At 34.0% G+C, this 24888-nt stretch overlaps 4 protein-coding genes across 5 annotated transcripts; 2 read left to right on the top strand and 2 right to left on the bottom strand.

Moving 5' to 3' along the window:
* Window positions 1-221: 221 nt before the first annotated feature.
* On the bottom strand, window positions 222-1339 carry LOC119636011 (mitochondrial mRNA pseudouridine synthase Trub2). The gene is made up of 3 exons (XM_038031078.1): window positions 1136-1339; window positions 866-1069; window positions 222-802 (listed from the first exon to the last, which is right to left on the bottom strand). Exons 1-3 carry the CDS (start codon window positions 1263-1265, stop codon window positions 246-248), a joined length of 891 nt encoding a protein of 296 aa, XP_037887006.1. The 5' UTR covers window positions 1266-1339; the 3' UTR covers window positions 222-245.
* A 126-nt stretch (window positions 1340-1465) lies between these two features.
* Window positions 1466-4036, top strand: LOC119635744 (WD repeat-containing protein 74). 2 transcript variants are annotated; one of them, XM_038030739.1, is made up of 5 exons: window positions 1466-1694; window positions 1753-2444; window positions 2505-2592; window positions 2647-2857; window positions 3853-4036. In XM_038030739.1, exons 1-5 carry the CDS (start codon window positions 1607-1609, stop codon window positions 3995-3997), a joined length of 1224 nt encoding a protein of 407 aa, XP_037886667.1. In that variant the 5' UTR covers window positions 1466-1606; the 3' UTR covers window positions 3998-4036. The 2 variants fall into 2 exon arrangements, with proteins under 2 accessions (XP_037886667.1, XP_037886666.1); XM_038030738.1 differs by having other exon boundaries at window positions 2505-2857; window positions 3853-4034.
* Window positions 4015-6705, bottom strand: LOC119635785 (sodium channel protein Nach). The gene is made up of 6 exons (XM_038030789.1): window positions 6644-6705; window positions 6385-6588; window positions 5592-6328; window positions 4391-4508; window positions 4218-4330; window positions 4015-4163 (listed from the first exon to the last, which is right to left on the bottom strand). The coding sequence occupies exons 1-6, from the start codon at window positions 6703-6705 to the stop codon at window positions 4036-4038; spliced, it is 1362 nt and encodes a 453-aa protein (XP_037886717.1). The 3' UTR covers window positions 4015-4035.
* Window positions 6706-9766: 3061 nt separating this feature from the next.
* On the top strand, window positions 9767-12633 carry LOC119635782 (separin-like). The gene is made up of 11 exons (XM_038030785.1): window positions 9767-9836; window positions 9893-10097; window positions 10174-10325; window positions 10386-10690; window positions 10751-11057; window positions 11123-11187; window positions 11248-11410; window positions 11477-11612; window positions 11670-11837; window positions 11896-12053; window positions 12108-12633. The coding sequence occupies exons 1-11, from the start codon at window positions 9767-9769 to the stop codon at window positions 12302-12304; spliced, it is 1926 nt and encodes a 641-aa protein (XP_037886713.1). The 3' UTR covers window positions 12305-12633.
* Window positions 12634-24888: the final 12255 nt, after the last annotated feature.

The following is a 24888-nucleotide window of genomic DNA, read 5'->3' as shown; positions in this document are numbered from 1 at the left end:
TTGTACTCTGAGTGTCTTAATGCGAATGCGCACAAAAAGCAGATCGGTGGCAATGATCAAAAATACTTCAAACCTATTTCTCTGTATCAGCAATTTGATATGCAAACATTCTTTACATTAAAAATGAAGTGTTTTGATGAATATAGGTAATATAAAGGCATTATAATAAGTGAATTCCTTGTATTTCAATACAAGTTTTTTATTTAAAATTACAAAATACATTTTATAATTCTTCTCAATTTGATTCAATTTATTGCTTTTTGTTCACGCATATTCCTAACTACTCCTGCCAGATTCCAGCCATGTCTTAATAACGACTTTTCAACTACATAGGGACCGTGCCGTACACATCGTATCGCTGAACAATGTCCAACGGTTTTTAATTCGATTGCCATATCATTCACTAGCGCCGCCAAATAATCTTCGGTTTCGTTAATTGCATGTATTTCGAGAGTGAAATAAGGCGGTTGGAATCCAATTAGTTTAATGCCGTAGACAACCGGCAGTGAATTGTCAACAGGACGTATTAGCCCTTTACAAGCCAGTTCGTAGGCTGCCTGAGACTGCAAATCAACACCGCACAATTCATACATTTTACGTTGATGTGAAGCCTGCAACGATGAAGCCAGACCACTGATGCGATCTGCCCGAACATGCGTATAGTTAGCTCGAACGGTTTTGCGTGAATCACTAAAATGGTTTTCGGTGGCAACACCCATTTCAACAGTAACGTGATAAGCCCGTATTGGAGGTTTCTTTTGCGCAGTCTTGTATAGTCTTATGCCTCTGTTTAACCCAAGTACTAGGATGATAATTCCGGGAAGGCAACATGAGAAAAATTGAATGGGTAAGAACCACTACTTACTCAAAACCCCACTTGTATGGGGTCCAAGACTTAAGGCAGGTGCACAAGAAATATCGTCCATTTGATAAGCCGGTCCTTTAGACAATATATCGTCTGCTAAATTTAAAGAATGTATTTTACGGAGTATAGGATTAGCTCCTCCTCCCGGTTCAAGTAAGGGATTCTTGGATGCTTCTATTTGGTTTGAGTACATTTCATTCAAATCTATTGCCAATTAAATTGTAGTTAACGTTAGAGGACATACCCTTTTTGCTTGAAAATTAACCTTACCTCGGCATATATTGTAAAGTATTGCTGCTTTCACTTGATTCAATTTCATGTTTTTGGGTTTATAAACATTAATTAGACCATTGAGGTGCTTAACGACAGTGGCGGGATTGTATACTTTCAATAAAGGCATTACTTATTTAACGTAAACAATTTTTCTATGGAAGAATTTTTAAATATTTTATGCCGATTTCTACTTTTTGTTTATTTTTTCGATCAGCTGTTCTGTTCGAGAAATTCCAGTGTTTACTTTTTTATTCATAATAAGCATTTGCTAAGTTGGAGAAATGCGAACTTGGCAGCACTGCATCAGTAAAACGTGTTTATCTTTTTAGTTGTATGTTGTGAACAAATTAATAAACTTTTGTAAACTATTCAATCTGTGGGTATATAAGCCATATATGTCTGGGCTTATTCTATATCTCAAAAACAAAAGTTAATTTCAGCTTAATTATCTGATTACTTTCATTTAAAATGAAGTGGACAACCAGCAATGTAAAAAATCCTAATTACACCGAAAATCATGAGTTTTATGTGGGTACACAAACAGGTTCTTTAAAGAGTAAGTTAAGAACAGAAAACATCTAAAACGATTTTAATTGCATTCCTTATATCCACAGAATTTTCACCGACTTATAAGGACGATCCATTTGTGCAACACAATCTACATAAACTAGGCGATAGGAATTCGAGTATAACGGCCTTAACGTTTACTAAAGATGATGGATCGGAAATCTTAATTGGACGTGCCAAGCCGGCTTTTCAATTACATTCTTTAGACACGCAAAGTGTTATAAAAAGCTTCGAGATCGATGGAGGAGCCCCTGTAGTTGGATTGGCTCAATATGACGGGCGATATATAGTCGGTATGGCAGACGGACGAATTCAGCGTTTATTAAGAGAAGAAGAACGTGCGACTTTGCCTGAAGTTAACATTATAAATGCCGGGGATAATATGGAACGTTTACGGCAATGTCCATTCGATCGACGTCTGGTAGCTAGTGGTGGCAAAGGGAGGCAAAATAATGTAAAAGTTTTTGATCTTGCTGTAGGGAAAATTGTTTTTTCCTCCAAAAATCTACCCAACGACTATTTACAATTGGAGGTACCTGTTTGGGACAGTGATGTTGGCTTTATTGATTCTCCTCAAAATCTGACAACTTGTTCTCGTCTTGGCTATGTAAGGCTGTATGATATTCGTAAACAAAGGCGCCCCGTGCAAAGTTTTGCAACTGACGAGCAAATGAGTTTTACTACCTTAGCAGCAAAGGACAACTATATTTATACGGGTACAACAATGGGCGCAATGAAAGTATGATCATAGGCGAATACATATATGCCTATAATCAGGACTAACTGATATTTTTTTTAGGCTTTCGATATACGTCGTTTGAAGACTTTTGTTCACACTTACAAAGGTTTTACTGGAGGAATTTGCGATGTTCAGTTAGATTCTACTGGTAAGTATTTGCTTTCTGGCTGCTTAGATCGTTATGTTCGTGTACATCATGTAGACTCTTGTGTGCTTATGTATCAATGTTACACTAAATCTAAAATTACGCGAGTTCTTATTCGTAACACGCAAGAGATTGTGTGTGACGATGTGACAACAGAGGAATGCGCCAATGATCAAACTCATCAAAGCGAAGTAAAACTGAAGAAAAAGACTAATACGCCAGTTGATGAGGAATACGAGCAAATGTTTGAGAATATGCAGACCATTTGGTAAGTCAAAACACGTTTATACAAAATCAAAATTTGTTTATTTATATCGCGAAATAAAAAATTCATCAAAATCTGACAACGTAGTACACACTACTACTCCTCGAACTTTTTCCGAAACACAAATATGTGTTATGCAATAACTGAACGAACTTGACTAACACAATATCAATCAGATATGCATGAGAACCATATTTCATTCCTGATTTGCCCTTTTTCGAGTAATAATTCTTGTTATTAAGCGTTTGCAAAATTTTTGATCATTTTTTCACTTGAAAAAGTCATTTATTGGGAAAAATTGCTACCATGTATATTAATCAAAATAGTTTCCATTATTTTCTACAATGTTTTATAATATTATTGGCAACATGGCGATGTTATGTCGAAAGAAAGAATTTATATCATTTTGGCAGCGATCCATCCGCCGACCCATTTTCGCACTTCTTCCGCGTGCCAGCTAAGCCATGCTGCATCGATCTGAACAAATGCTAATCAGGAGCTGCCATGTCTGGTAAGTACGTTGGATAGTAAGTAGGACTTCCCAATCGAGCTGCAACCGTGTATCCTGAACGACTCTTGCCAAAAAGTGGCATTTTCAGTTCGCTCAATTCGCCACTTTGAAGATGTAGAACCCAAAATCGACGATTGGGATATGATGGAGCACCATCACCATAGTCCTCTGAACGTGTTTAGTGAGCTTCGTCAGCAGATTTCCTCAGATAAGCAAGAAAACTAATGAATGAAGAAGAAGTTTAAGCGTTCCATGATTAGCGTCGACGAACAGTAAATAAATCAACAATACTATTATTTTATGTAGAAGAAGAACGAAACGATCAAATTCAACCGTTATTTTTCATTTCTTTATCATTTTTTCTTTTAAAAGTCGTTGATCAAAATTTTTGCAAACACACAATATTAAGCTTTTCATATTTGTATATTTTAAGATTTCTTGACATTTTTTAGTCGTTTCGCTCAAAAATGATTTAATTTTATTACAGTGATAGCGAAGATGTCGACAAAGGCGAAGTTAATGAGTCGGCTCGTCAAAATATTCGTACCCAAGATGAAAAAATTACTGCGCCGAAAAATTCTAAACGAAAGTTAATTCAAAATAAAATATTACATAATAAAAAGAGAAAATGAAAAAGTAAATGGATCGTGTTTTTGTACAAAACCTCTCTTTACGGATCAATCAATGTTTGCCGTGCTTTAAGATTCAGTCCAAAACAATAAATAATGTAGTAAAAGAATTCTATTAATGATATCATACTAAGTCCCAAGCATAAGTTGAAGACGCCACCCAAATCAGCTAAAATGGAAAAACTGTTAGAAAATATAAAGGCATTTTTCGGGCACAACTTGCATATTAAACCAAACCAGGACGTAATTATTACTTTGTATACAGCTGGAACAGTTTGTCTTGCAAAATATATGTGCACAGTAAATGCGTCCTTGAAATCAATTTTTTTATTGGTACTGAGGAGATTAGAAATTTTATAAACACTTAATGCAAATAAAATATTTAATGATACTCACTACATAGAGTTAATTGAGTAGTCGGGTGATTGGAAACGGATATTGTATGCTGATGTAGCGTAGGTGACGTCATGACAATTTGGAAGGCAATCTTTACATTGGACCGTTTTAAAAGCTTCTGCACGGATTATAATAATAATCAATAATCAATTTTAATCATCAGTACATCATGACAGCGATAAATTCAGCGATCTATGTTCGATTTTAGTAATAAACTGTCCACTTTTAATAACTACTACTAACTCAAATTCTTAACAATCAAAAGATTTAAAAATGCCATTAATTACTTGAATTTTCGAATTCCCAATAGTAGGCATTTACTGCAAAAATTCTTAAGGATGTCGAAATTACAATAAGCTACTACACAGTCCCTCGATATTCATCTCTGCTATCCTAAAAAACACTTTAAAAAATGGAAATATATCTTTGCGTATCCCAGACCATTGGATAGGCATGGAATAAAAATAGATATGGAAGCTCCAACGAAGGAAATAAGATGTTGCTGATATTTTCTTTTCATCTTTAATAAGTATTTGTTTTATGTATTATATGTTATTGCGATTTTGCACATTTTCAATAAGAACAAACGTGCAATGCATTCCAATATTTTCGCCAAATTTGAAGGCGATAGGGAATTTTTGTGAATAGGACAGACAGACATGCTTAGGTCGGTTGAAGATTTGATGCTTATCAAAAATGTAGGCATTTTATGCATATTTTTTTTGACAAAATCAATCCTTCGGTGATGAGCATAAAAACGACGATTTCTTTACTTTAGATATCGTAACTTTTATGATAAGCGTAAAATGTTTATCTAATCCACATAATCTATATCCCATAAAAGCACGAAATTTTTGGTCTGAGAAACTAGAAAGTTGTTTATGAACAAAGCGTTTATGATTGTTGTCTTTTTCATAGTTTTCAGGTGTAATTTTATCTAAAAACTACTTTTTTTACAAATTGTTGAAGAAAAAATTTTTAAAAACGGGATATTTGCCATGGGAAAAATCTTGAACGTCTAAAACCTTTAAGATTTCAAGAATTCTTTTCGAGTGTTAGACAAGATTTATTTAAAATACATTTATACGCATTAGGACGATACTGTAGATATCTGAATGTTAGCTAAGTTAATGGACTTTCATTCTCCCTTATTATGTTTATTTAAAACACCATCTACTTAAAATATTGCGAAAACACTTACCGTAGTTTTCCATATAGCATAAGCTATCATTGAGTTTACATTCTCTGTAATTGGTTTCTTCGTTGAACAAATGATATGGTTGGCAGTGACACTTTTCAATTATAAAATCTCGTTCACAGGAGAGCGAACAAGCTGCCTTTCGGTAATTGCTCAAGTCCAAATCATTAGACGTTAAGCAATCTCTTTTGTTGTGGGCTAATTTTAAAACTTCCGTCGAAGCGCTTTGCACCGTAGGTAATATTTGTATGAAACTTTCGGAATTCGAGGTTATAGTTACGGATGCAGCTGCCTCTGTAGCAAAGTCCATAGGATGATGAACGTGAATAATCAATCCCGTAGAGAGACTACGTTCTGAACCTTCTACGCCGATAAAACTAAGGCCGCTATCAATGCCAAAGGTATTAGCTGCAAATGGAATATAAGACAAATTGCGTGGATTATAGTTGAAAGAGCAGCAAGGCCCCAAATAGGAAGTAGTCGGTATAAATGATAGGTATTCGTGATTTTGATGGCAGAGAAACTCATCACTGCCCCAAAAGCAATGTTTAACAAAATCATTGCAACTAGCACCGACTTGAGTGGCCGCTTCAAGTATGGTAATGTTGTTGAGACGAAGGACGTCGTCAGTTACCTTATACGAGGTATGGTTAGGAGGTAACCACGTTTGATCTGTAAACAAATTAAGAAAGCCGAAACCTTCGGCTACTTCTTGCAGCGAAGTGTTGATCGGTAATTTACTAAATATAAAAAGTTAATAAAGCAAAAAAAAAAAAAGAAAAAGCTTCAAACTTACAGTGTAGGTGCAAAACGATTCGCTCGTTCACTATTTACCACTTTTGGACTGCATGCGGTAACTCCCGGGAACGGGATGTTTGTTATTAGCAAATCGTTAGATATCGTATTAACTATTGGATAGGAATAAAATTGCAACCATAATTGTAACGATAGATATATACTCATTAGCAGAAGACTTATCAAAACAAAAGTCCAGACAGATCTAGTATAAGGAACTTATTAGCATCTAAATCAATCGATATGAAATATTGGTTTACCTTGAAGGACCGGATTTATGCTCACGTCTTAATAACCAAACACCACTTACTTTAGTATTCATTATGTACTCATCCAAAGTATCCTTTGCTGCTAAACGCCAATTCTTATACCATTTCGTTCTTTTATTAGATATTCTCACACTGAAGAAAGGCATGGAGTTTGGCGGTGAATTTTTTATGCTCTATGTTCAATCGATAAGAGATGATTTTGCTTTGATGAATATCCCTCTTTTCAAGCCCTTCTTATATAGTGCTCTTTGGTAAAGTGTGCATACTAAATATGTCGTCTCGTTTGCGACAACAACAAACAGATGTCAGTGCTGGGTTAAAACTATTCTTGATGATCATGGTAGTCTAATTCGATGTAACTATGTTCTCTATCTTCTCTATATACATTTATACATATATATATATATAGAATAAAAAGCTTTGCTTTTTAGGTCCGGAAAAATAAATTTGAAATGTTTCAATTTGTAACATATAAGCCGGGCATTCAAAATATCAATTAATGCAAGATAACGGCGTTCTTTGGATTACTCTTGAGATTGCGTAACCGAAACTTGCTACATGAGGCTTGTGTAGGTCTTTTTACTTCCGTATAACACGTAAATAAACTATCGCATTAAAATCTCTTCCAATAATATTGAGTTTTTAATGAGTTTAATGACAATTAATACGTACGCTGACGAAGTGCTCTTAGCGTCAAGTCATTGTAATCCTTATTATATTGAAAGGGTAATTAATGATTATAATTAAAACATTTCCCTTATTTTTTATGTATTATCGCGTTGATGGAGAAATAGTTAAGAGGGAATAGCTTAAAACCTATAAGAACATTATAGTCGGGCTAGGCTGATTATTAGATACCATACACCATTTTGGCTCGTAGTTCAATACTTCTTCGTTTTGGTTATGATGCCATAAAATTTACACATTATTTTCAACGACAAATTTTTCATGAAAGCTTGCGTATTGGCGAGTGCCCAGAATATCACATAACAATTTTTTAATTTTTTTATTTCTGTCATAAAAAAGTAGCAAGTAACTTTTCTCTTCATAAAAGTCCTTGCTTCTTACGATAAATGTAAATCAAATTTCGAATCCTACGAAGGTATCAAGATTAGAAGGTATTAGATTAGAACTAGGTACGATGTAGACAAAGAGGGCATATTTCGAAGAATTGATTTGATAGAATTTAAAGAATCCCATAGCCAGATTAAACTGTCGATATTATTTAAATTTGTGCAAAAGGCTCTAAAAAGATTGAACAACTCGTTCTTATACTCATAGTGATTAGGCTTTATGAATGTATAGAGAAACGATTCGGGGCATTGAAGTTTATTACGCCAAGTAACGTCGGTGCGTCGATAGTAAGATTTATTAATTCATTAAAGAAGGAAACGTCAAAGATAAAAAGTAGTTCATAAGGATGTGAGCAGGAATTGCTTTTGAACGGATTCTAATGAATTTGTATAGCGCCTATGAGAAGGAGGCTACACATAACACTTGCATGCTTACATATTGGCGTCACTAAGCTGAAACCCTTTTTGTAACGTGAGGGTCGTTAAGCCCTTTGAAGACATTTTTTATTTTTTTTTATTTATTTATTATTTTGTTTTTATTTATTTATTTTTGAATAAATACTCCGCACATTGACCTCACCATATAAAACTTTCAATTTCCTAATTTTAAAGGGAAAGAATGTATGTATATATACATATATTGCAAATAATCGCCCAAAGACCCACTTCTTACTGGCTTAGTCTATTTAAACTTAATATCCAAAAAAATAAATAAATAAATGAAAAAATTGTACGTATATAGAAAGAAGAGGTAATGACGAATGTGAAAGATGAAAATAATTAGTTCAGAGTATTTAATGGTCGGCCTTCCCTAACTATACTGTCTTAACTTTTATTTTAGATATGTACACCGGAAACCTATAGTAAAAATATATCTCTTAAACACGTTTGCATTTTAACTAAAAATACAAAACTGACTAGATTTTAATGAAATTTATCACGTCTACCCAATTCGTTTAGGCTTCATTGTATGCTAATGGACTTCTTCACTAATTCCTTCAATAACTGATTCAAATTTCAGGAATGGTTTCCAAATATCTGATAGATTATCACCAGCATATGATATAAAAACCAAATATCAAAAATTTTTGATATTTAATAATTTTTTAACTTGAGCCGTGTAAAAAGTTTCTGCGTTTTTTTTGTACATTTTTTTATTGAAAATCAATTTTAATCAAATATATATTGACCATTATTATCTATGACCGTTTGCCATTTTTCGGGTAGCTTCACAATTCGATCGGTGAAGAGCTTCAGTGATTTACAGTCACAAAACATGGCCAAGGGATTTTCAACGGCATTTTGGTCGGTACAAGAACGTGGCTATGCGTGTAGATGCGTCTGGCCGGGCAATTTTATGTTGAAACACAACGCCCTTTCTGTTGACCACTTCTGGTCGCTCTTTCTCGAACGGTCTAGTTGTGCACAGTACAAAACCGAATTTCGTACAGCTGCAGCAGCTCATAATGGACAATTCCCTTTCACTCCCACCAAACACTTAACATAATCTTCTTTGCTGACAGTCCAGGCTTTGAAGTTGTTTGTGGAGGGTCACCAGCTTTTGACCATGATCGCATGCAATCAAATTTCTTTGCGTTAATTCACGTGGGCAAATGACCTTTGGTGGCCTTCTCTTTTCACCTGATTCACAACAAAAAAATCCGCCGGAATGTGTACAATTAAGGCCTATTTATAACAATTGAGCCCTATTTGTTACAACGGAAAGTTGCAAATCCGCTTAGTTCAAGTCGCGAAATTATTGTAACGGGTTACTTTATATATATGCTAAACCAAAATCAAATTTAAGCTAAAAATGTTTTAAATTGTTAAATATGGGAATGCTTTGAAATAAGGCTACGCCACACGTTTACTAATTAACAGCATTCATATAGGTTAAAATTGTTGAATCACATTAAACTTGGCAGCTCTGTGCGGCGCCATCTCAATTTAAAGATTGGTAGAACACCAAAAAAATAGTTGTTGTGTTTTCATATGTGCTGCAAGCCAAAAATTTGTTAATAATTGATGTAGATTGAATATAATGCTGCAAGAACATTTCGACTATATTAATAAGGATGGTGTTTCTACAAATATCGGTCCTAATGCTAGAGGTTTTAAATTATTCTTTCGTGCCGCCAATAATCGTCAGTCATCTTTTCTTAAATAGAAATACTGCTGCAGTTGGCTGAAGAAGAATTCAACAGAGGAAATTTGGAAAACTCAATTTTCCATCAGATCCGTTTACTTTACCAATCCGCTCAGGAACGTTATCGGCCAATGCATTTTAAAAAAGATAATTCAAAGTCTAAAACAATAAATGTTGATGAGCTTCTGGCGCAAATGAACGCCGATGAGAAAGCTGATTTGCCCAAGTAAGTTCGCCGGAAAAGATATTTCATATTTTTTTATTATAGCTGCATTACATTTATGTCTAATATGATTGGTCAGTAATGCTTTAATACAGTACGCTTTGAAGACGTTTAAGGAAAATCCGCAAGAAAAGGTGAACTCTTCCGATCCTTGTGATATTTTCAGAGATATTTCCGATCCAAGCGACGGTGTAAAGCAGATACAGGATATATGCAAGCAAATGCCGGAAGGTACATTCACGTGGGTAAAATATATATTGCAACCGAGAAAGTAAGAAAACTTTTTTGCAGAGTGGACTATATTGCAGCTCTGTAAAGGTTTTAATACCTTGTCGACGTATTCAAAATATTCAAAGATCCATGAAAGTGACGCGGCTATTTACTTAACGATCTTACGTCATATCCGCACATGTGATTATCCAAAACCCATATGTTTACGTTTTACTGGTGTGGGTCAAAAGGAGCTGTTCAATAAATTTGCTTGTATAGTTGATCGTTTTAAACAATGCGTTGAAGGAAATCATAAAAAATGGAGCACGGTCGAAGATAAAAAACATTATTGGAAATTGTTGGGCGAACTGAATAATTTCATAGCAGTAAGTAGACTTGTTATTTACAAGAAAATATTAATTACGTCACCGTTAAAACCGCTACAGCTAGCAGTGGCTGATTTAAAAAGTTTTCTCTTTCCCTGGAGTTTCCTATTCACGGGGATACCAAATACGGTTTTTACTGCCGGTAATAATATATATGAACTTTGGCGAAATATTGACACATTTTGTGATCAATATCAATGGAACGATCAATCACGTGTCTTGTTGTCGTTGGCTGCTTTAAATGCCCATTCGTTGATAAATACGCAAATTGAAGACGTTTGCACCTCTCTCACCGATGACTCTAAGCAGCGAGCAATGGCTTTCGATTTATTAGAACAGATACGAGAACAACAGCAACTAAAAACTGGTAAGTAATCACGTTTTGAATTGTGAATATAAATATTGTGAAATATTGCGATCCACCATCTAAAGCAGTCGTAGACCTTCCTAAGAATGATGATAATAGGTATTTTCCCTGTGTACTTATAGTAGATGAGGTTTGTAAATGAATATTTGATATAATTTTGATATTATTTACAATAATGTTTTCCCATTAGCGTTTAGATCATTTTTACTGGGAGGAAATTAATATTTGCCAAGAGTTCACTCGCGCCAGCTCATTCCAAAGCCTATGGCGTTTGTATTATTATTACCGAAAAAATATAGAACATGGTTACGTCAAAGTAAGCATCACGGATGGTGCCTGTCTGATAAATCCAGGTACGTTGGACATAGAAATTAGCATACCGTAAAAATAGTTCCTTCAATTTTGCCTTATGATTCCAGACAAAAATTTATCCAAAATGGAGCTGCGTATGTCTACATTTTTTGACTATTGGTTACCACACTGGAAGAAAATAGTTGCCCGAAAACCTACCAACGAGGAATTCTTTAAAGATCTTCTCGCTCGAAGCTGTTACGTGTAGGTAGGGCGTTCTTATCACTGCAAATAAAGTATTAAGATTAGAAGATTATACAGATACACTGGTCACGGTTCGGGACTCCAATATATTAACGGTCGTAATATATCTAAACATGTTCTGCGTCCTGTCGTATTTCTGTTTGGGTGTGATTCGTGCCGTTTGCATACAAATGGATTATACAGCGAACTGATAGGCGCCCATTTGTATTACCAAGCAGCCATGTGGTAAGTATAAAATTGCTTCTTGACGTAACAAACCGATATGCGTATGCTTTCATCACAGTCCTGCTATAGTCGGGACCATAATGCCTGGGCTTGATGCAAATATGGATAGGGTGGCTACCGAAATTTTAAGTCGCTGGATAGCACCTAATTCTGCCAACATATTGCCATGGAATGAAGTCGAAATGACAAGCTGGATAAAGAAGGGCATTATCGAACGTAAGTGTAGCCTATGTTAATAATATTTAAAATATTTTATACGTATTACTGCAGCAGCTATACACTCACCTAAATGCAATAAAAATAGTCAATCACCATCGCCTGGTTCTTCAAATATGGGCAGCTTGTGTGCGGTTTTGGCACGCGTACATCAACGCAACGGTGAGTCAAAACTTTATAACACCGTACCGTACGTATGTCGAGGCCTACCTGTTTGGAATTGTCACGTCGAACCGTTAACTTTCAACTAAGGTGTGAATTTGTTATAGCAACTACTTGACCTTACCGTTGAAGTCGTTAAGCTGAACTGTTTATATTCCTGTTTAGTCCAAGGTAGGATTTAGCAACATTTGTAAGTCAATGTATACATGAAACTTAAATGCAAAATACAATTCCATGATTCCATATGTAGGTGAAGTTGCTTATAAAACTGTTCCTGTTTGAAAATGTGCTTTGATGTTAACATAAAAATACTTTATCACAATCTTGATAAGTCTTGATTTAGATTTAGATTCAGATCATAAAAATGGTTTGCTTTAAAGGGACCTTTGCAGGTTGATAATAGCTGCAAGGTGTTCCGTTTGAACTGTTTTGTAGAGCTTTCATCAACCTCCAACCAACCTTGTGGAGGTTGATGAATAAATAAATAAATAAATAGAAAAATAAATAAAAACAAATAAAAAAAAATTAATACAAGGCGGAGCTGACAACATTTAATTTTATAGGATTTTGTATGTAGTTGTTATTATTGTTAATTTGAAATTTACATTTAAGTTTTTTTTTATAATTTTGAATTATTATTACTTTGAAATGTAAAAAATGTAAAATTTTTTCGTAAATAAATTGAAATAAAAAAAGTCGTTTTATTCTAATTTAGCTTTATAATTATCTATTTTTATGTGAAATTATGTTAAAAACAAAAAACCGCAAACACTAATAAGCAATAAATAGAAATAATTACTTTATTTAAAATTTCTTTTGCATTTTTATTTACTTTTTACATAGATTTATCAGCTCGTCGTGCGTAACTCGTTTATAATGGTTTTTTTTTTTATTTTCAGATTATTTATATTATATTACTTCTTTATTTTATATTATTATATATTTGTTTTTATATTATGTATTTATTTCATATACATGGCAAATATACCTAACGCAGTTTTTAGTGATTTGTTGAGTGAACACCCAAAGTTGTGGGGTGTTGGCAGATGTAGGGTTTGCATGTTAGAATGCAACAGGTTTGCTGACAGACTGACGGCGAAAACTGGCCAGTTAGTGACGGAAGCGTCAGTTTAAAAAAAAATTAGGATAATTAGACGTAGATTGAAGAGGTTGGGTAGGAAGAGCAATCGCTCAACATTAGAAGGTTTCAGGGATTTGGGGTTGGTGAGGCGGTGGAGTCAATTACAGGTGAAATATGAACGGATTATGATTATCGACGAGGACTTGTTAGGTTTCGGCAACACGGACAAAGTAAAAGTAAAGTAAGTAAAGCAAATATGCGCTGGTATCCACGTGGTTTAAATTCGATGAGATTGATTTCTTTGCAAATTTTCATCATGAACTATTCAAAATTCGACCTTTTTACAATAGAAAGATTCAGTTTTCCTACAAAGGTTGAAAAAGTTGTCCCGGCTTCTCCAAAGTTTTAACGCCAATTTAGAATGTCGAAACACTATTACTTAGTTATAATTGTTGAGAAATTTTGAAAATTGCACATATTACGACTCTTTAGGATAGGGCGTTATATGGGGAGAGGTTTTCAACAGCGTTCTTCTTTGTGTCAAAAACTGCGTCCTGTAGTTTGAATACAAACTTGGATGGACTGACCTCAGACAGACAAGCGTAGCTTGATAAAAGATGGGCGTAACTTAAGCAAATCTGGATGTTACGTGCGCCCGCACAAATTTACTATACCCTTAATACACCCTGTACCGCAAGTGAATGAAAGTAAATGAAAAAATATAATTTTTAACAAAGGCAATCTTTTGAAAATATTTTACGAGTTTCTCCAGGCAACGTTATTTTCAATACTTTGTAAACAAGTAAGAATATTATAGCCGGGCAAGGACGACCATTTCTCTACACCACATTATCTAACATAATTCTTACTATTATGGTACAATTTTCATCAACACATGTTAAAGCTTAGATTTTTCCGCTTCACTAAGGATCAATTTTCGTGAAAATTCATATTAAGGTAGGACAAGGTGCAGTTAGTTTTTTTTGTTACTATCATGGCACAATTTTCGTTATGAAGCATTAAAAATAATACCTTAGTTTTTGCTATATGAAAGGAATTTTGAAAATATCAATTTTTTTTTAATATAACGGTTTTTCAGAATAGGGCGTCAATAAAACGGACCGATCTGAACCATTTTCAATAGTATTCGTCCTCGCATCAAAACACACCATCGAAATATCTTTCAAAATTGCGATCTGCAGATTGAACACAAATTTACATTAACATGACATCAGATGGACAGACACGCTTAGATCAATTCAGATTATGGTTCTGAATCGATCGATATAATATGTGTCTTAAGCCTTTATGCATGTTATATATGTTCGCACTAACTTAATATAAGCTGTATCATAAGGGGGTATAAATTCGAATGAGATAAGCATCAAATTTGTGTAGGCCTTGTGTAGGCCGCTTTGAGAAATGGTTTTTTGAAGACATGTTCTTTTGCATTTTTTCTCATTAGTCAGAAAAAGAAATTTTGCTGCGCAAACGGTATAGTACAATAACAGATCGTTGATAATCTACCTATTTTTTTCTAAGTTTTTGTTTTAGATTAGTTTCGAATTCACTGACATGAATAAAAATATTTTTGTGTTAAATATTTACAGCAATCCATTGACGAAAATTTGAAATTATTTTACAGTTGAAAACTTCGGGTAATTAGTGACTTTTCTATAAATTTTTATGTTATGTTTTCATACGCCCTTTAATCCTTAAATGTATTGTAGCAGCCTTTGCATAGTGTTTTTTTTTTTTTAATTTTAATTTAATCAAATCTATTTTATCATTTCCGAAAGCAACTACAATCTTTGACAATGGATAACAAATTCGCGGATACTTATAAAAAGAAAAACACCGTTGCAAAGGGCATCCCAAACAAAGATCTGCTCAAAGAACTTCATCAGTTCCGCAATGATTTGGCTGATGCTACTTGTACTATGGGATCTTACATAAGCAGCAGTTAAAGCGGTTACCCCAGTATAGCTTCCAAATGAAAAAACCTAGAGGGTCAAGACCGAAAGGTCATCTCTTCCTTTGCCGTCTATAGATATATGAAAAGACGAGATTGTAGCAAAGTCAATGTTACTTTATGTTTATGTTTAAACGCTACAAATAATTGTTTCATAGATTTCAATGTTTTGTAATGTAATGAAAACAATTATTTATGTTTGAAATATTATATTATTGTACACATGTAAAATTCATGGAACGATTTTGCATGACGATGTAAAATAGTTTAGAAGAAAAACTTCTGTGTTTTTTTTTTTCATTTTTCTTTTTAATTGCACCCATTTTCCTTTTTTGATTTAAATTTTTTTTTTTTTAAATTTTTTAAATACTTCATGCATTTAAGGGTTAAGAAACTACTGAGTGTGCATATGTATTCTATGCCTGATGGAAAAACTTTATTGCCTTCGCACACAGGGATAAATGTGTAGGTTTCGTATATCTTACTTTGAAGTGAAAAGCAACAAAAATATTGCAGTGATTTACATGTAGCTAAAGTTTAGGATGGTACAAGTTTCACATGTTGCCGCAAATCACGCCAGTAATTTAAGTTAATTATGAATAATTCGACTTAATTATGAAAATCGAAAATATATATTACAGCCGGTCTAGGTCGACCTTTAAATACTTCACACTAGAGCTATTTATTCTTTTTCTGTTCTCGATAAAAATCCTTATACGGGGTGGAATTGATAAAATAGACCTACGGAGTCCAAATTCAGTATGGACCAATTTTCACAACGAAAAGCTGAAAATTAAAACTCTTTGTGATATGAAAGTCCATGTTTCGCAGCAATTCTGTTAGCTCCTTCCTCAAAAGTTTTCGCTCCGTGAAGACTAGTAAATTTAAAGCCCTTCTTTTTAATCGGCTCGGTTACTAAGCTTTTCAATTTGTCTGTACTTAGTGGAATCTTCCCTAAGATATGGAAGAGCAGTTTCATACTCCCCGTGCACAAAGCTAATAATAGGCACTTGATCGTTAGCTATCGAGGCATTTCCAAAGTTACCGCGTTTCCGAAAATTTTTTAGATACCCAATCGTGCGAAGAATAATCGTTAATATGAAAATCAATTATATTCATTATAGATGTTAGTAAAGCATTCCATGAGATTAAACACAGTCCGTTAATTCCGGAACTTGATTTGATGCTTTTCTCCTCGTATTTTCTAAATTGGATTGTTTCGTATTTAAGGCATAGAGTTTTTGTTTTCTTTCTTAATGACTTGCCATCAACCATACGACGTTCAACTATTCAACATGTACAACGTGTCGTAAATGTACCTAACGGCTGGTGTGACTTAAACGTTATGGCATGCGGACAAGCTTTCTTAAACCGGATCAGAAAATGATTTTAAATTGATCGATCTAATATAAGTTAGATCTACGTTAAGTCCTTCTCTGCGTTACATCCTCGCAAAATTAGTATACCGCAAACAATGAGTTTAAATGTAAATATAATATGCAAGGTTTACTATGATATGTCAACCAAGCAAATGAGGTTATGTTCTATTGAAGAGAGAGAATGGAGAAAGTAACAAACTCTGTCTTTGTTGCAGATGACGTGGCATAGTAATCATAATTGATATGATCGCGCCACGTACATGCACACGCACACACCCAGACACATTGACACTGAAGCGACCGCAGTAGAAGGCCTTTGGAGCAAAAGTGTTGGCCAATAATCGAAGTAAAAAATCATTCAATTAATGCGTAGATGCAAAATCTTTTCATCATGTGAACGAAATAGCTTTGAATAAATATTCAAACAATAAAAGTGTTCAATCACTGACTTTTTTCTTCCGCTATGAATAAAAAGTTAATTGAAAATTTTTTGCCATTTTCGAATCTCTCTTATATAAATGCAAGGATGTAAAGTAATAGTAAGTAAGTGTTTTTTGCATTAAGTATTTGTACATAAATAAACAATTGAAACGTGAAAAACTTACATTGTTTTCCGAATGTTTTTTGGTTTAACTTCACATTGTTTGCACAGCTAAAACTTTATATTAAGTTGTAAGCTTACAAACTTTTTTGACGCTAACTGCTTTTTGTAGTCATACTTGTTTTATCAGTGACTTTGATATGAAAATTTACAAAAGCGTTGATGTGTTCTTTATATTCATAATTATCGTTAATAAGTTAACCATTATAAAAGTAAAGACAAATTATTCTACGCATCCATTAGTCTTGCTAATTTTCCGGCAACATATACATTCCATATGGAAAGAATAATTTACCCTCTGAAGTTATATATATACAGATGGATTGATTGACGGCGGCTTTCAGCCAGATAAGGAATCATGGACTGACAAAAGTGGTAAACGTAAAGAAAACACCGTCCATGGTAGGACTTCGCCGGCCTTTGTTGACTACGTTACTAGGTTAACAGTGATAACCGGAAGGAAAGAACTTTGGCGAAAATAGCGCGCGTGGCAGGACTTTGCATTATATAACCGCGGGTAGTCGTGCTGAAAAAGAATTGCGACAAGTATTTCAGCTGGCGGCCAATGTGTGTCTTAGCTAGGTTACTAGCTAGGTTACAAAAGGTAACCGGAAGGAAGCACTTTTGGTGAAAATGGTGCGCGTGATAAAACTTTGCATTATATAACCGAGAATAGTCGTGCTGAAAAAAATTGCATCATGTACTTTAGCCGGAGGCTGGCAAGTTAATTGCTTAGTTATCTGCTCTAGCGCGTGGTAGTAACTATCTCTAGTGGAGATTTTATATTGACATTCCGATGTATAGCGGATGAATTCATTGTCATGGCTGTTGTGTTTAGATGTTTGAATTGTCACTGTTTACCAATCCTTTCAGCAGCACTTGCTCAGTCAATTTAATTAATCACATCATTTAATCAATCAATCGATTGCGTTTAGTGGCGTACTGTGGCTGTGAAGTTGTTGCAAACTTTTAAAAACTTGCAAATTTTATTAAAAATCTTTGATTATTTTCGGAATTGTAATTGAAACTGAATAGGTCTGACTTCTCTTAACACTGGAGGTTGAGTTTAGTATACTTTTACAATTTGATTGGGGATTGCAAAATTGAGTTCATTGTTGCATATCCGTTTACATAAACAACATATCGGAAGTCAGGCAAACAGTTTACGAAATAAAAATCTCTCGAATTGTGTTAGTAGTGAAGGACGAAAAAAAAAAAAAAAAGATAAAGTGAAAGCATATGGCGCAAAGATAATAACCTTTAGCAATTCTTATTGTACTAGATGAAAGAGATTTTTTTTCATAAACTGCGTATTAATATTGCTGTCATCTACTTTATACATAGCAATATGGGAGACATAACTTAACTGAGTTTATTGCCACATTAAAAGCATTCATAAGCACTTTTATGCCTACAATATTATTAAGGAGCAACAACAATAGCAATAACAGCAACAACAGCAACAACATATTTACTTTCATTCACACAATCGCTACAACAATAATCATAAATTTATGTGCGTATGTGTTTTGGGATTATGTGTCTATAAACTGCAATCACTTTTTGCCTTTGTTTAAACGCACTAACAAATAATGGTTTAAAATTGGTAATTCTAACTATAATAACCTAACTAGACAGCTGCCATAGTAGGATAGAGTTTTATTAAACTTAATGAAGGGTTAATTATATTCGGTTGAAGCGAAATTGCTGGCATTATTTTAAAAAGATTATAAATAAGTTGAAACGGCTCCTCCTCGCCAAACTTACAATTTCTCATCTCTCTTCTATTGTCGTAGACTTTGTTTGTTGTTTTGCCACAGTTTACTAATAGCTCTTATCAATGTGCACAGAATAGAAAGGACAAGCAGACATATACTGTTCAATCGATTTAAAATATTCATGGGATCCCTCAGATTCTACTATTGGTCTAAACGTCATGGATGGAAAGCCACCCATGTAATATAATCCTATATATTTTAATATTGTTGTTGTTGTTGTTATAAAAACTAACCCATTAACTTTGTTTCCCAATTTTCGGTTTTTAATTCCAAACATGTTAATTTACATAAAAACAGAGGTTTTAAACTTCACTACACCGTGATATCTTTGTTTTGCCTTACCTTTGCTTTCCTAACAGTAGTATTGCTTTGCCTTACCTTTTGTCTTTCTAACGGTAGTTTTAGTGAATTCCAAAATTTCGTAAAAAATATTCGTTTTAATTAAAAAACTTTATAAGCTAAACGCAATGTATAATATATGTCCAATTAATTTCAAATGCAGAACAACAGTCAAATTGAGCATAAAATCAATTTATTATAACTGCATTTCCTAAATGCTTTTATTTGCATGTATATAACAGATTTTTAAGTCGAATTTATACACACATTATAGGCAAAGTAATTAGCATAGCCGGCATTCATAGAATATATGTCACACGTTACCTATGCATAACTCACTTAGTTAGTTATGCTGGGTTTTAATGTCCTAGCGAGTGAAACAAGGCAGCATAATGGCCTATATAATTGCGCAGATTCGATTTTTAGCTTCTCATAACTTGTCCTTGCTTACCTTCCTCTTATTTCGGACATTTTAATGTACAGTTTTGTAAACAATTCAGTTTAATAAGGCAAATATCCAGGCAGTATAGCACGGCCATTTTTATCCCCATCACCATCAAGGATGAGGGCTATATTTATTTTGGTAAAACGTTTGAAATGCCCAGAAGGACCCCAAAAAGTATATATATATATATTCTTCTATAGCATCAAATTCTAATTTGACTTCAGTATGTCCGTCCGTCCGACTGTTGTAATAATTCTTATGGCCGGAAAAATGAACTAATCGACTTCAAATTTGGCAGAAATATTGGAAGGTCCTGCACGAAGGTTGGTTTTGAAAATGGGTCAAATCGGTTAACGGACACGCCTAAAGTACCATGTAAATTCAGGACACCTCCGTTTTTCAAGGAGAATAAAAAATTGGTTTTTTGATTATTACTCATAAACTACTGCAGATACATTTACGAAAGTTTGAACGACGCTGCAGCACCTACAGAAAAATTGACCATGCCTTTATTTTTTTATTCAATATCTTTATAAGGCGCAGAAACAAATTTAGAATGCACCTAAGCTTTTCCGTTTGTTCGTTTGACCATTTGCCCGCCTGCGCAACTATTTACCTTCTATGATAAACATTCACAAGCATAAGTTGTGAACTGATTTTTTTTCTGTGTTTTTTTACTTCTTACTCAAACAGCACCACACTTATCACATATACATCTTCACATTTATTCTGAAGACAGAAACAATCAACTGCGCCTATCCAACGTTATAGAGCACGAAAGTTTAGTCCTGTTCATTGTTTGGCAGGATCGCAGCAAAAGATTCAATCAGGACCGAATATAAGTTTCTTATTTGTTTTAATTTGTGAAAATATTCGATCCATATTTAATATAATTAAATGTGAAAATGTTACAAAAAATATATAAAGTAAGTAAATGCAATAATTAAATTTTAATCAATGCAATTATGGAAAGCTTTTCAAAATTTTGCTAAAAGAATAAATGAAATTTAATGCATACTTAAATTTTATTCATAGAAATTATGGATAGCTCTTGAATTTGTTAAAATAATGCAATATAAAGATAGATTGGCAAAGCATAGGTAAAGGTTTTTTTTTTTAAATTTTAAATATTTTTCAATTTCTAGAAGTTATTATGAAAATTGTCGAGTTCATAGAGTGATGCGTTTAATTCATATGTCGTTTAAAGCAAATGTATTAATATTACTTTGCGTAACAATTTGAACGTATATTTTATGGGCGATGCTGTAGAACCTGTGCAAGAATGGAAAAAATTGACCATGTCTACCCAATATTATAGGGTATCAAAATTTAAATTTTTTTTTCCATACCTTTATAAGACATAGACGAGAAGCTTCAAAACCCCCATAAGTTACATTAATGCTTAGGATGTAAAGAGTTTCCGCAGGCTTTAGAAGTTCGTAAGAGCTGACTACTTTGAAATCCCATGAAACTCACAGTAACTTTTTCTGATTAGCTTTGCTGAACAGTGGCAGCCCTGTATAGGATCCCTTTTTCACCACCCGTAATAATTTATTGAACGTAATACGATTTTTGTTCCTCTCGGATAGACGTGGAGAAATCCATTTTCGTTCCTTCTGCATTCATTAGCCAGTTTCAAATTTGGAATGTACCTAAACATGTCCATCTGTCCGCCTGGTCATATGTGTAGCATCTGTTCCGTTAGCGAAAATGAATTGGCAAAAGAATTCGGAAGTGACTCAAACTTTTCCAAGAACACGCCTACAGCGCCCACACGCCTATGCGATAAAAAATTTTATTTTGAAAATAGAACAAACCAACCAACCCCACTTCTTCACATTATAAAGCAAGAAAATTTATTTCGTTTTTTTTTTCCTCTTGTAGGGAAATGAGGATGGGTGTAAAAGATTCGCTCATAACCGAATATAATTTTCTTACTTGTTTTTGTTATATGAGCAATCACTACCGTGTAATAGGCTGACGTAAAATCTTATGCTTTTACCGACTGACCATTCGCTATATGTACAACTAAAGTAAACTCTATCGTATTGAGATTTGAATCACCAAAAAAACATCTATGTATTCATACTCAAACAATTATTGCTCTAACACATTTACTTTATGCATTTGAATTGAATTCAGTACTTTTTCTAGATTTCAATATAAAATCATTCAATTTACGCTTTAAGCCTACGGACAAAGGTTGACCAAGTTTCTCTTTGAAGAATTTTCTCTTTTATGCTGAATTGTACTGAAATAATCGTATGGTCTAACGAAACCGCATATAAAAGAGACTACGTTTCAGTGAAGGAAATAAGAAAAGTCAATTATATCATATGACAGTGTTCTTAATGAAAGTCGCTTCCATCAGGCGCGTAAACATCATTAGCAATAATGAGCGGTTTAGAAAATAATAATATTTGTTTTAAGCGACAAACCAACCGAAAATTTACCGTAGATTCATAAACGCAGCACTCTACGAACTCGACAATTTTCATAGCAGTTTATAGAAACTGAGAAGATCAAATCAAAAAATATTTTTTATTGTATACTCTGACAATCTATATTACTTTTTATTGCATTATTTTAAGAAATTCAAGAGCTATCCATAATGTCTTTGATTAAAATTTAAGCATGCATTTAATTTCATTTATATTCTTAGCAAAATTTTGAAGAACTTTCCATAATTGCATTTATTAAAATTTAATTAATGCTTTTACTTACTTTATATATTTTTTGTAACATTTTCCCATTTAATTATATTAAATATGGATTAAATATTTTCATAAATTAAAACAAACAAGAAAATTACATTCCCATCACCCAAAAAAAACTAAATTTTTGTACTCTATAGCATTGGATGGGCGCAATTGATTTTTTCGATCTTTAGAAAAAAAGTGTAAATTTTTATGGAGTATGCGTTTTTTTTTTTCTTTTGAATATCAAACGAAAAAACAAGGAAAAGTTGTTCACGCAGGTTTTATTTGTGAATATTTACCATAGACGTTGGACATACGGACATGGACTAATCAAGAATTTATATACTTTATGGGGTTTAGAAAATTGCGTCTTATAATAAAGGTATTGAAGAAAAATTTAAATTTTGATACACTATAATATTATATAGGCGTGGGCAATTTTTTATATAGGTGCCAAAGCATCGCTTATAAAATGCATGTTCAAATTCTCGAAAATATATCCGGTCCAGTTTAGGAGCAGATAAGAAAGACCAAATTATTTATTTCTTTTGAAAAACAAAGGTATCCTCAGTGTAGGCGTGTCCTTCGGCCCAATTTCTCTCTACCAAAACCGATAGCTTCATTTTTGCGGCCAAGAGATTGTTTACAACAGAGATTACACAGACGGACAGATAGACAGATGGACAGATGTACATATTTAAATCGATTTAGCACTTGATGCTGATGAGGAATATGTATAATTCGTGAAGTCCCTGATGCTTCTTTCTGTTCGTTGTAAACGTTTTGACAAACTGAATATATTCCTCCTTCGGTGATAGGAATAAAAAAGCGCAACCATTGTCGCGTGTGAACAGTAGAAGTAACGACCAATCTTATGCATCATTGATGGACATATTTAATGCGTGCATCAGAATCGTAAGAAATCTACATCGAAGAAGGCATAAATTTGGTGGCGATTTGTAAGGGAGAAGAGAATAAACTGCGTGTTCATGTGAGTGCTAGTCGTGACTAATTAACAGAAATCAACCATCAACAAAAGCAGTCGTGCGCAATTTTCACTATATTCCGAAACTTTTTTTTGCTATTTCTTACTCCTACTCACTGTCAGAGCTTTCTTAGGAAACCCTCATGATTGATTACTTATCACTAGATTCATGCGAATTGCAAGTCTTTGAAGATTTTCTCATAACGCTCTCGAAACATTAGACTGCCCAGAGATCGGTAATATTTCACCCGATTGACTTCAGTTCCTTTGATGTGGAAATTATTTTCACGTTTGGAGTCTTTCGCAAAACAAATTCTGTTGGCTTTGCCAGGGTTAAAATATAAAATAAGATCGGCACAGGCATAAGAAAAAGGTTGTTTTTAGTGGGGGAATATCCACAGCATCTGGAAAAGAGACTATTTTAAAATACGGTAAGCGGATTAAAAGACATGAGTTCTATCGTCTTCAAAGTCGTGTAGTTTAGCTGTGTACAAATTGAGGAGGGTCGGACTCCAGCGGACTGCCATCTCTTCAAATTCGCAACTACAACTCTGTCTGCACACGTTACCAAGACGACCTGAGATAAAAAATGTAAGGCCTCCAGACGCACTTGAAGGGGAATTGAAAAGTTTATTTATTATTATTGTTGTTATTATTAATTTCGCCAGAGAAATAAATTCTAAGACTAAACTCTTAAAAGCACTAGCATCTAAGGCTATTGGCTTTTATTAAAAACTCTACCGCACTTGAGATTCGAATCCACGACCATTGACTTGTTAGTCGAGATTCCTCGCCTTCGGCTACTCAGGCGGAGCTTGTGAAAAGTTTAGAAGACCTCTTCGTCAAGTTAACACAATCTTAAGCTTTGCTAAGCTTTGCCTTTTTGCGAACTTTTTTTGGATTCGTTATGAAAAAGTACAGTTCATTGGTAGACACGTTCGGAGTTTTTGCGCTTTTCGAAAAGCATAGGAATGAGTTGCAATTGTGTTCTCAATGCCTGCCCTTATCCATGAGATTAATTATCTTTTTGAACCCATCGAATTTGGCGAAATAGAGCTAAAGTTAAATCTTCAGCTGCATTAGGAGTGAGACAATTTTAACGCACTGCCATTCGAGGAAGATGATCTTATTAATTGCAAGTAACAAGACAGTCAAGTTTCCCCTAGACAGTGCTTTGACAATGTCTGCCTTGATTTTGTCAAAAGTGGCGGTAATAGCTCTCATCCTGAATTGTAGAATACATGTTAGTTTACATAAGGAGAAGTGAGTCAATATGATTGTCACTTGGTATATAACTCTTTTTTTGTCATACTCCTCGCGCGTTTGTTTTTCGACTTCCTTGCCGGTCGTCATTAATAACCTTCTGGAAAAAACGTGAACTGCTACTGGTACAC

Source organism: Glossina fuscipes, unplaced genomic scaffold, assembly GCF_014805625.2.
Source record: "Glossina fuscipes isolate IAEA_lab_2018 unplaced genomic scaffold, Yale_Gfus_2 27, whole genome shotgun sequence".
NCBI classification, from domain to species: domain Eukaryota; kingdom Metazoa; phylum Arthropoda; class Insecta; order Diptera; family Glossinidae; genus Glossina; species Glossina fuscipes.
This window is presented reverse-complemented; position numbering and strand designations above follow the sequence as displayed.

Coding starts and splice junctions, on each gene's coding strand:
- LOC119635782 (XM_038030785.1), top strand. CDS start 9,767: ATGCTGCAAGAACATTTCGACTATATTAATAAGGATGGTGTTTCTACA. Junction 11,058..11,122: donor ACAACAGCAACTAAAAACTG/GTAAGTAATCAC, acceptor CACCATCTAAAG/CAGTCGTAGACCTTCCTAAG. Junction 11,411..11,476: donor TGCCTGTCTGATAAATCCAG/GTACGTTGGACA, acceptor TTATGATTCCAG/ACAAAAATTTATCCAAAATG.
- LOC119635744 (XM_038030738.1), top strand. CDS start 1,607: ATGAAGTGGACAACCAGCAATGTAAAAAATCCTAATTACACCGAAAAT. Junction 1,695..1,752: donor ACAAACAGGTTCTTTAAAGA/GTAAGTTAAGAA, acceptor TTATATCCACAG/AATTTTCACCGACTTATAAG. Junction 2,445..2,504: donor CAACAATGGGCGCAATGAAA/GTATGATCATAG, acceptor TATTTTTTTTAG/GCTTTCGATATACGTCGTTT.
- LOC119635785 (XM_038030789.1), bottom strand. CDS start 6,705: ATGAATACTAAAGTAAGTGGTGTTTGGTTATTAAGACGTGAGCATAAA. Junction 4,509..5,591: donor ATGCTATATGGAAAACTACG/GTAAGTGTTTTC, acceptor TAATCCGTGCAG/AAGCTTTTAAAACGGTCCAA. Junction 4,331..4,390: donor TACTCAATTAACTCTATGTA/GTGAGTATCATT, acceptor TAATCTCCTCAG/TACCAATAAAAAAATTGATT.
- LOC119636011 (XM_038031078.1), bottom strand. CDS start 1,265: ATGCCTTTATTGAAAGTATACAATCCCGCCACTGTCGTTAAGCACCTC. Junction 1,070..1,135: donor ACTTTACAATATATGCCGAG/GTAAGGTTAATT, acceptor AATTGGCAATAG/ATTTGAATGAAATGTACTCA. Junction 803..865: donor CCATACAAGTGGGGTTTTGA/GTAAGTAGTGGT, acceptor TTATCATCCTAG/TACTTGGGTTAAACAGAGGC.